Source organism: Camarhynchus parvulus, chromosome 5, assembly GCF_901933205.1.
Source record: "Camarhynchus parvulus chromosome 5, STF_HiC, whole genome shotgun sequence".
Lineage (NCBI taxonomy): Eukaryota > Metazoa > Chordata > Aves > Passeriformes > Thraupidae > Camarhynchus > Camarhynchus parvulus.
Window position 1 is genome coordinate 23,461,709 of NC_044575.1, and position 10,082 is coordinate 23,471,790.

Consider the following 10,082-nt stretch of genomic DNA (forward strand, 5'->3'; position numbering starts at 1 on the left):
TGAAGAAAAGGCACTTCCAAAGAAAGGGAAAGTGCAAAAACATGTGCTGAGCAGCAGGAGGGACTGACATGGGTCTTGGCTATCATGCTAGGGACTGATAAAGCCATGACATTCTGGTATTTTATGAGAAGGAGCTTGTTACCTCCTTCTCATTTACAAACCAGTAGAGAAATAGTTTGGGAGCCTGAGAACTCAGCCCAGCACTGACCATGCAGCAGCTTGGGGCAAAAATAAAACAGGGTGCTCTCAGCAAGTTGCACCAGACTGACGGAGAAGCTAAGTTTTGTGCCTGAGCCAGGATCTGGTTGTACAGTGGAGGATGAGGTATGAGTACAGCCCATTCACTGGATTTATAAAGCACAAATTGTTTGGTTTTCAGTAAGGCCCAGAATGGTCAGGCCAGTAACAGCATGGGCCAAAAGTACTTTAGTTTAAATCCTGATGCTGACCAACGCAGTCATTCATACTGACACAGAAAGATTACTCTGGATTAGCTTGAAGTATCTGAGGTCAGATAGAGACATGTGCAGTCCACAGGGATAAGAAACAGGAGAGGGGTGAAGGATAGCTGGGATATCAGTGGAGAACAGATCAGCCAAACTGAAAATGTGGCAAATATCATGTAGCTGCAAAGTCATTGAAAAAGAGTCCAACTAGGGAAGCAAAGTAATAGCTCCTATGGACCTTTCCTGGCAGATACTTACTAGGAAAACCCCACTCCAGTCTTAATTTTTGTTAGTCTGCTTCACCCATTGGTGACACTGCTCCTTTTCAGTAAGAATAAGGATGTCCACCTTTTTCATAGTGATCAAAAGCTGCCTCACTGCAAGTGACACCCTGAAGATCATACACTAAGAAACTGGCAGAGCCAGGACTAAAATACAGTTCTCCCATTTCCAACAACCTCACTGCAGCACTGTCCATAAAGACAGAAAAACACAACAAAAACAAACCCAACATCATTCAACTGGCAATTCAGTATTTGTGGCTCAACAGCACCTCATCAACTGTGAGAGTCTGCCACATTTGCTTGGAAAGAAGAGCCATATTTCCAGCACTCCCTGGGCAAAGAGCTCTCAGATTGAGAGACTGAAAAGTCTTTGAAAGAAACCTTCCATCAACAGTCTTTACAAATGTCAGAGCCGGTTTCCTTCTCCCTGAGCTGCCTGGCTTGTAGTCCCTCCCCCCGGGACAGCAGTGAACTTAGCCAAAAGCACCTGCCCAGCTCCTTCCTTCAACTGTCATGAATTTAGCAGACTCATTTAACATCAAGCTGCTCTGACATGCAGCAATTAACTCCTGAGGCTCTGGAACTGGGTCCTTTTCTTCATCCTGGTCTCCCTCTACCTTTTTCTCCTTCTAGTGGGGAAAGCTCTCCTCCAAGTAGTGAGAGGGCTGCAAATATTGCAGAGCCAGAGCAGATTCTCATGGTAGAGCCCCTGAGCCTTGAACAGCAGAGATGGATTATTCTTGAGCTGCAATGCTCCCTCTGGATGTGCCATGCCATCAAAAGGAGATGCCAGTGACCCCATGACATTGTGGTGGGGAGCCAGCATGGAGGATGTTGTTTGGGCTTTGATCTAACAAAGCTCACCTGCAGGAGGAATGCTGACAATTCAATAGGAATGTCCACAACCAATGTAGCATCCAGCTCCCTCTTGTGTAACACAGCGGATGTCAGGCTCCAGTTGTAGTACTCCTCCAGCCTTAGCTGCCAGGTTTCTCCCAAGGGAGCCCTGACATTCCTGTTGCAGGGGAACTCCTGGCACAATTTGCTCAGCTGAAAGCATTATGTTTTGCATCTATTCTAGGAAAAATGCTAAGTGCATTTTGAGCAGGCTTTGCTAATTGGGTCAGCCAGACCGACCTAAATGAACATTTTTCCTAATCAAGACAAAGTCACAGTGTTAAAAAGCCAAAAGCAACTTTGCTGAGGCAGTCAGGGGTGAGTTTCCTCTGGAACAGTCTGGACAGTGATTGTAATAAATGACCTCACATGAGGCATCACCTTTGAGCTCTAAAGATGGTACTAATTACTTCAGTGCCGGTTTAGATTACGTAGTAGTTTCAGGGAGAATAGCCTTGCTCAGTGCTCTATAGGGAATTTCTCCAGTCTTAGAAAGTGAGAAGATAAAATAGGACAAGAAAGAAAGGAGTGAAAGAGTATGTGGATATGTGCACTTCTAACTTTCATGATACCTTGTTCGGGCTGATCAATGTGTTAAGGTAAGTGTAACGCATCTATCATTTGGATACAGACCAGACCAGAGCAGCACCACGTGATTTCAAAGGCAGATAGCCCTGGATAGGTTTAAGAAAATAAGAGTGAAAGGAGAGATACAAAGAAAGAGAAAAGAACATGGATAAAGAAGTCAGAAAGGGGTGGTTGAGAGGATAAGGCTGCAGTGTTTGGGTCAGTTCAGGAAACTACAGGAAAGGAAAACTTTGAATGATGTAACCATACAGGAAAGCAGAAGTAAAATTTGTTTTCTTGAGCAGCTGGAAATAAGCTGGATAGATGTAAACACTGCATGGCAGACATGGGGAACAACTGGGTTGAAAGACACAGCCTGCCTTTCAGCATGCTACTTGCAGTCCCTTGCCACTTTGGCCATGCAACCTTTGGCTCTTCACAACCTTTCAGCTATTTCTGCTCTGAGGAACATTGCAAAACATGCAGACACCAACCTGAGGAAACACCTAACAACTTACAACACAAGTTGAGCTCCAGATACAGGAAAAAGTAAGAGACGAGCTCCATGTAAGCACCCACTCTGTCCTAGTGCCAGGCTGAAAACTGGATCAATGATTTCAGTCAGGGATACCAAACTACACTGAAGTCGCTCGCACAGAAGTCACCTGCTGCAGCAGGAAAAAGATGGTGCCAGCATGGGGAGTCAGCCAAGAAAGACGGCTTTGGTTCCACCTTTGCTCTTACTTCTCATCTCCCATGTGGAGACATGAAGTCCCAGCAGTTCAGATGTGAAAATACAGTCCCTGGCAGAAAGTTGGGATTGGTAGGATGTAGTAATCCCAGGACTAAGATTGGTTTAGAATTGAGGACCTAACACACTTGGCTCCTCCAGCAGACATGTCTCCTGAAGAAGAACAATGCTCGCCACAAGGCTGCCTGTGAAGCATGGGTGACTGCATTGTACCTTGCTGCACAGACCTGGAATTTCCTGGGGAAATCTCTCAGCCAATTAGGCCAAGAGACAGGTTTTTGGCATTTCTTAGGAGAGGTATAATAGTTTGCTTCTTTGCTGGTGCCCTACCTGTTTTCCTGTAACTCTGCAGCAAGGAGAGTCACCAAGTGGCTTTTGTGAGCCATCTGGTTTCTTCCAGTGGACTGTCCACAACAGGACAAGGATGCATAAGCTTTAGTGGGTTGACTCATCCCTTCCTTGACATGCACTGGAACAAGTGAGTCTTAAGAATCAAATTGCTGTATCAAGAACACAATCCTGCCTGTGGTTGTGTGCAGAGGATCTGCCATGTGGCCATCTCAAAGACAACTCCAGGGAGTTAAGCATTTTCATTTGCTTCCTTTAACACTGAAAATTCTTTAAATAGTAAATAAGTAATTATTAAATGCTAATTAAATACTACCTTAAAACCTATGGAGAAATGCTGAAGAAAAAAGGGAGCAAGCACAGGAATAACTTTTCTCTGAGGAAACACAGCAGTAAGTCACAGAGGTATCAGCCTGGCCATATTTTAAATAGTGCAGCTACAACTGTGGCTATGAAATCCCTAGTTCTAAATTCCCCTTCAAGGGGTTGCTTCAGAAAATGCTCTTCTTTCCTAATCCCTGCTCTACCAGAGACAGCTCCATTCCAGGCTTCAGCAAGAACAGTGCAGCACCAATGGGACCAGCACAGCAGCAGTCATGGATGAGACCAGAGCAGCACAGGATAGGACGAGCTGAGCAGCAGAAGACATTTTGCATCAATGAGTACAACACATTTCATTAAATTCAGAAGCTACCACACACTATGGTGGCTTCTGGAGCCACCATACAGTACAAGTTTGTCCACTTGTACTGGTACCAAGAGAAGGTACAGTGGGCCAGTCTTAGAGGTTTTCTACAGTCTGATCTATACAAATGAGACCTCAGTTTTGTCCCTCTCTGAAAGTGGTGGTGGTGGCATTGAAAGGCTGCCTTATGCACAGGGGATGAGGATCACCTGGCAGACATGGACTGAGCAGTACACAACTCCAGCATCTCCCAGCTGGTGCTGATCCCTCGGTGGGAGCGGACTGTGTGCACAGATGTACTTCCAACTCCTGCCAAACCCTCCCTTTGTTTACTCTGCAAGCATTTCCATGAAGACCTTCCTGCTTCTCCCCACCAAGATGATGGCTCTGTCTCCACTGTTTAACCCTGTTTTGGACATATGCCTTCCTGCACTCCTGCTCTAAGTTGCAGCCTCTCTCCTAGTCTGGCCCAAGAGCACAGTTAATGGGTTCTCCCACTTTGGCTGAGATGATAATTTAGGACAATGGGTTCCCAGCACATGCAGGCATTTGTCCAACAAATGAATGTGTTTATTTAGGAAGAGTATCCCAAATGTTTATCAATTTCCTGGCAGATAGCACACACAAATGATCCACAGTCTCTGGATTAAGTATTTACCTAGAGTCTTCCAAATTCAAGAAGTTCAAGTCTCTTCCCCTCTTCTTTATCAAAAGGGAAACATTTTTGCTGGTGGCGACTCTACAGTGATGATGCTCAGAGACCCAGACTCAGAGATCCATGGACCCATGTTCAGCTCTGGTTTCATCCTGCTGCTAGCACTTCTGCAAGTGTAAGTCTCATCATGAGATAGTAAAGAGCAGCAGGGCCATGAAGTGTAGAAGCCATGAGATGGATCCAAAGAGACTAATGAAATAGAAGGATATAGGATTATTATCTTTGGATTATCTTTGGATTAATTTCCATCAGGCCCCATCAGGTCTCTGTATCCGTGCTCCAGATCCTACAGGAATTTGGTTGGTGAGTTCCAAGAAAAATTTAAAGAAAATAGCCTTTCCATATCCAGTACTTGGCAGACTAATCATAAATGTGTTACTGACCAAATTTTACCAGGTACAGGACTAGAGGGCCAAAATGTTTGCTGCATGTGTCCCCACAAGAGATTAGTCTCCATCACTCCTGGAGACCCAGCCTCCTATTACAGCAGAGCTCCCCTGTCTATCAGCTGTAAGGGATACGAAGTGGGTGACCAAATCTGCCTGTGCTCTCCATCCTCACTGTGCACTGAGATGGTGAGAGGGAGTTTACAGAGCATGAAACTTGCTCAGACCAAAGGTCAGTCCAACACCTAAGCACCACTTAAGTGCTATTTATGTCCCTGTAGTAGGCATAAGAGGAATAAAAGTGTGTACAGGCTTCCTGTGAGAGTGACAGTCATCCATGGAGAATAGCCTCTCTTCATCTTCAGGGGAAGCTTCCTCTATGAGTTGCACCAGCATCACTCTCAGCCTACTCATTATGTACAGTCCTGCCACTCTCCTCCTCCTGCAGGCCAGGACAGTATTAAAGGAAAGAGCACACAGTAAGTCAAACACCCAGTTTGCACTCAAGGAGCAACCCCACAGAGACAGGCAGTTCTTCTCCCATTCTGCTGTCCCATTGTAGGCTCCAGAAAATTTGTCACATTGCCTGGGCATACAGGATCACACAGTAAAAGAGTGCATTAATGTGCATTCCCCAGAGGAGCTGGGCTAGCACTCCTGAGACAGCCTGAACAGCCATTCTGCAGCTTCTAACTGTGAAGACCCGAGGGAGCATGCAGGCTATTTTCTTGCCTTGATGTCTCTTGAAGGAGGTAAAATATATGCTTTGAAAGGCATGGAGTCAAAATAAAGCTGTGTTTACATAAATATCCAAAGTCATCTTTGAAGGTGTTTTTTTGCACTATAAAACACAGAAGCAGAGGTAAGAAACAAACCCACTGGGGTACTGGGCTAGAAAGAAGCACATGACTCCTGTTTGGTTGGTTTATTCTGGTTTCCTTCTGACACAAGTGTCACAAACCTAGTGAAGCACAATGGTGAATCTGACTCAAGAGATAAGTCTATTGAAGAGTTTCACAGCACTGATAAGAGCTGAATGAGAAAGTAAGAGTTCTCTGAGTGCAGTTGTAATAGACCTTAAGCAAATAGATGGTTGCTTGCAGAAATGATCAGATATGCTGGGCTGGGCATGACACAAATGGGTGAAACTGATAAACAGGCACTGCATGAAGGATTAGCTTTATATATAATAGGTCCTTCTGGGAGAAAAAGAAGAGCAAAGTTGCCTAAGTTCAAGAGTAGTATGTGGCCTCTAGAGCAAAAGGAGACTGACAGTGCTGTTAGCAGCCATCCTGTGTAAGTGTGGTTAGCAAAAGTTAAGTGAAGAGAGGCATTTTGTGTCCTTTGGAGATTTCCTCTCCAGTTAAGCAGACACCACTCTCCATAGGATTTTCAAAAAAAAACAACCTAAAATCCTCACAGTGATAAATTGGTTCCTTAAACCCAGTCTAAACTTTCTCTGTTCCAGTTTATGACCACTCATCCTCCTGCAATGCACTTATGAAAGAGCCTGGCTCCATCTTCTCAGTAACTTCCTCAGCCGTGCAGGTAGGCTTCTGCTAGGTCCTCCTGGAGCTGTCTCTTCTCCAGCTAAGGAAGTCCAACTCCCTCAGCTACTCCTCACAGGAGAAATTCTCCATCTCCAAGTTACCTTGGTGACAACCCCCTTGATGCACTCAGATTTATCCATGTCTTTCTGCTATCAGGCAGCCCAAAACTGGACACTGTATTTGGGGCACAGTTTTATGATTTTCAAGAAAAGGGGGATAATCACTTCCCTGTGTATATCTATCAGGTCACTCCTGCTCCTAGCTGCCTTTGCTACTGGGGCCACACCAGTGCTCCATGACTCCTGGTGGGTCAGTCTGTCCATCCATCCATCCATCCATCCATCCATCCATCCATCCATCCATCCATCCATCCATCCATCCATCCATCCATTCACTCCAGGGCCAGTAGCTGGGATTTGTTCCTGCTGAATTTCATGAGGTTTCTGTCAACCTATTCCTACAACCTGGGCAGATGTCTCTGAAAGGCAGTTCCTACACATTCAATTTTTTTTCCTGTTGCAAGCACACAGATCTTTCTGAAGATGCACCTACAGATGTGCCTTAATTAATTATTTGTCACAGCTTCAGATGAACAATACAGAGAATCATTTTTTAAAGACCAGGATGACTCATTAGGACTGCCAAGGTTGTGGAAAAGAGAGTAGTTTAGACATGCAGTTCTTGCCCCAAAGGAGCACAGACTCTGCAGTAAGGTTCATCCATCTTTTTTTTCTACTTCCTTTCTGAAAAAAGGAAATCATACTCATGAAAATTTCATACTGACATTTTATGGCTGAAACTCCTGGCCTGTTTTAAGAAAAATGCCTGCTGAACAATATCTGGAAAAGTTTGCCCATCTTTGAAGCAAAGGCACTGGCAACTTTATGCCTATTGTGCACGGTGATGTTTTGCACAGTTCTGTGTCAAAAGAACTTCTCCACACATTGCAAGATCCCAGGAGATTTGCTGGATTTAGTAAGAAAATCCAAGTGTATTTCTTCCATCCTTCCCATTGTCATGCAGAGTGAGAACAAAGAGGCCGATGTATTATGTTCTGGCTCTTGTATCACCAACAGATTTGGTAGGCGAGAAGTGGCTACAGAATCTCTTATATGTATAATCTGCAAGAAAAGAAGGTTTCAGCTTGATTCTCTCACTCCAGCAGAAGTTTGTGGTGCTGGCAGTTGGGAAAAAATCCATAGGGAAATAAAAAGCCTTTAAAAAAGTGCCTTTCTGCTGTCAGCTGAGCACAACAATGCCTGAGTCACTGCAACATAGTTAAATGAGAAGACAACTGCAAGCTGCTTCCAGAAGCAGCTCTCCAAGCAGAAAAGCCATTTAAATGACGCAGGACAGAGCCAGCCTGCCCACAGCCACCACACACTTTAAACACACTGTCCTGGCAGGTGGCACCAGATGGCACTCTTACACAAAAGCTTCTTTTTCACAGGGTCTGCTTGAGAAGGCAGAAGTTGTGTTTAACTGTAAAAAGATACCACTTATATTGGTTAGGGGTTCCCTGACTTCTGCCCACAGCCCATGTTGCACCTGGTAGAAGGGCTGGTGCCAATACATACTATTTTCATTTTGGTAAAGGAATAAATGGTCTTCGCATAAAGCACTTCCTATCAGCATAGCTTCATCCACACTGGATGTATACAGAATTAGGGAAAGCACAAAACTCCTAACAACAGGTCTCTCAGATATGAGCAGGCGAGGCAAATGCTCAGTCTTGGGGTGATGTGCCATTCTAAGGTCTGCCTGAACACTGCGGACTCTGCTGCCTCTGGTAGAGCCCAGTGGAATCAGTCCTCGAGGCACAGTGCAATCTCGGAAATTAGGAGCTGGCGAGATCTCTGAGGGATGGGGCTGCCTCCATAATCTCTTTCCCAGACCCTGTGTCCCTCTGCTTGGTGCAGTGCATTTAATATTTATGCAAATTCTGCATCTCTACCGTCTCCCTCACAAAGCAGGCAACATAAAAGGCTTTAAATATCTTTTGTGTAGCAAAGCAGAAGTGGATTCACCAGAGGATTCGCCCTCTCCCTGTTCCCTGCTCCCACTGCCAGGGTAGCCCTCAGGGACTCTCCCAGTGCTACACCGGGAACACGGGAGGTGCCAGCACTGTGAAAGGCCAGTTGCCATTGCTCAGATCTCTGGCCGGGGCAGGCACACTGTCCCACGGCTGCAGCCGCTCAGAGGCTGGCGGAGCCTCGCGTCCAGGCAGTGCTCTGCTGCCCAGCGCCGGATACCCTCGCTCCAAAGCACTCTCGGGTGGGGACCTTCCCACTTCTGCTTCAGGGCTGGGTCCTGCCGGGCAGAGGGGCTGCAGGATCCCATGGAAACTCCCACGGAGAGCTCGGGCTCTACAGCAAAGAGTCTGTGCGTGTTCTCAGGGAGAGCTGCTGGACTGAGAACTCGCCTGACTCCTGGGAGAAACTGGGCAGTTTCCCTAGAGGTGAACAATGCCCCTTTGGTTCCCTGAGACTGGCAACACATTTTCCTCCCTAGTCACTCTTCCCCCTCACCCTTCTCCAAAGTAAATCAGTCCAGCCAAAGCGCCAAGCGGTAGACGCTTCATCTCCCAAATGCCACTCTGAGGAAAAGTTACAGGCAAAGGAGAGAGGAGGCGCTGAGCCCAAAGCTCTCCCGACGGCAACCGGCCGTGCCTCCGGTGCTGCCCGAGCTCACACACGGCAGGTCGTACATTCCCCGCCTGGCACCGCACACTTCTCCCCAGCCATCAGGCTCATAAAACCATAGTGTACAACAGCCCTGAGATCCCCGGCGGGGTCTCCTCAGGGTAACAGCGGCCGGGCCAGTCCAGCGGGGAGCTGGCCGTGTGCGACAGTGGGCACCCGGCTGCCTGCATCTCCGGGGCACGCCGGGGCAGGGCGGGGACGGAGGAGAGCCCGCCGCCGGGTCCCGTCGCCGCTGCCGGGGTCGGGAGCGGGGGTGCTGCCGACGGTCTCTTACCACATTGCTGAGAAAGTCGGCCTCGCTGAAGTCGCCGAAATCGAGGAAGCCGGTGCCGGCGGCAGGGAAGAGCCGCTCGGCGGGGAAGGGCTCCAGGATACTGTCCATGGTGCCCGCGGCGCCGGGGCTCGGCCGCCCCCCGCGCTCGCCGGCCGGACTCACTGCGGCCGCACGCTCCCGCCCGCCCCCGGCGGCGGCGGCCCATGGGCAGCGGGGCGGCAGCGACCGCCGGGCGGGCACGGGAGCGGAGCGCCGCGCCGGTGCCGCTCAGTGCCCCGCTGCCGAGGGGCCGGCGGGCGGCCGCGGCACGCCCCCGCCGCTCTCCGGGAGCCGCCGGGGCGGGACTTCCAGCGCAGACACCCCCTCGAGGCAGCGCCCCCGCCTCCCGGGCAGCCCCCGCACTGCCGGGCGGGGCGAGGCCGGTGGCTGCCCGGGGCCCCCGCGCTCCTCCCGGCGCAGCGCAGGGACCCGAGGGCG

The 10,082-nt window shown here is 48.5% G+C and overlaps 1 protein-coding gene across 3 annotated transcripts in view; it reads right to left on the bottom strand.

The window, feature by feature from the left end:
- CREB3L1 (cAMP responsive element binding protein 3 like 1) overlaps positions 1-9,811 on the bottom strand; it is a 45,308-nt gene extending 35,497 nt beyond the window's left edge. For all 3 annotated transcript variants that reach the window (XM_030949114.1, XM_030949115.1, XM_030949113.1), the window contains exon 1: positions 9,606-9,811. In XM_030949114.1, the coding sequence (XP_030804974.1) occupies positions 9,606-9,713 (108 nt within the window). In that variant the 5' untranslated portion in view covers positions 9,714-9,811. The remainder of the gene's footprint in view (positions 1-9,605) is intronic.
- Positions 9,812-10,082: the final 271 nt, after the last annotated feature.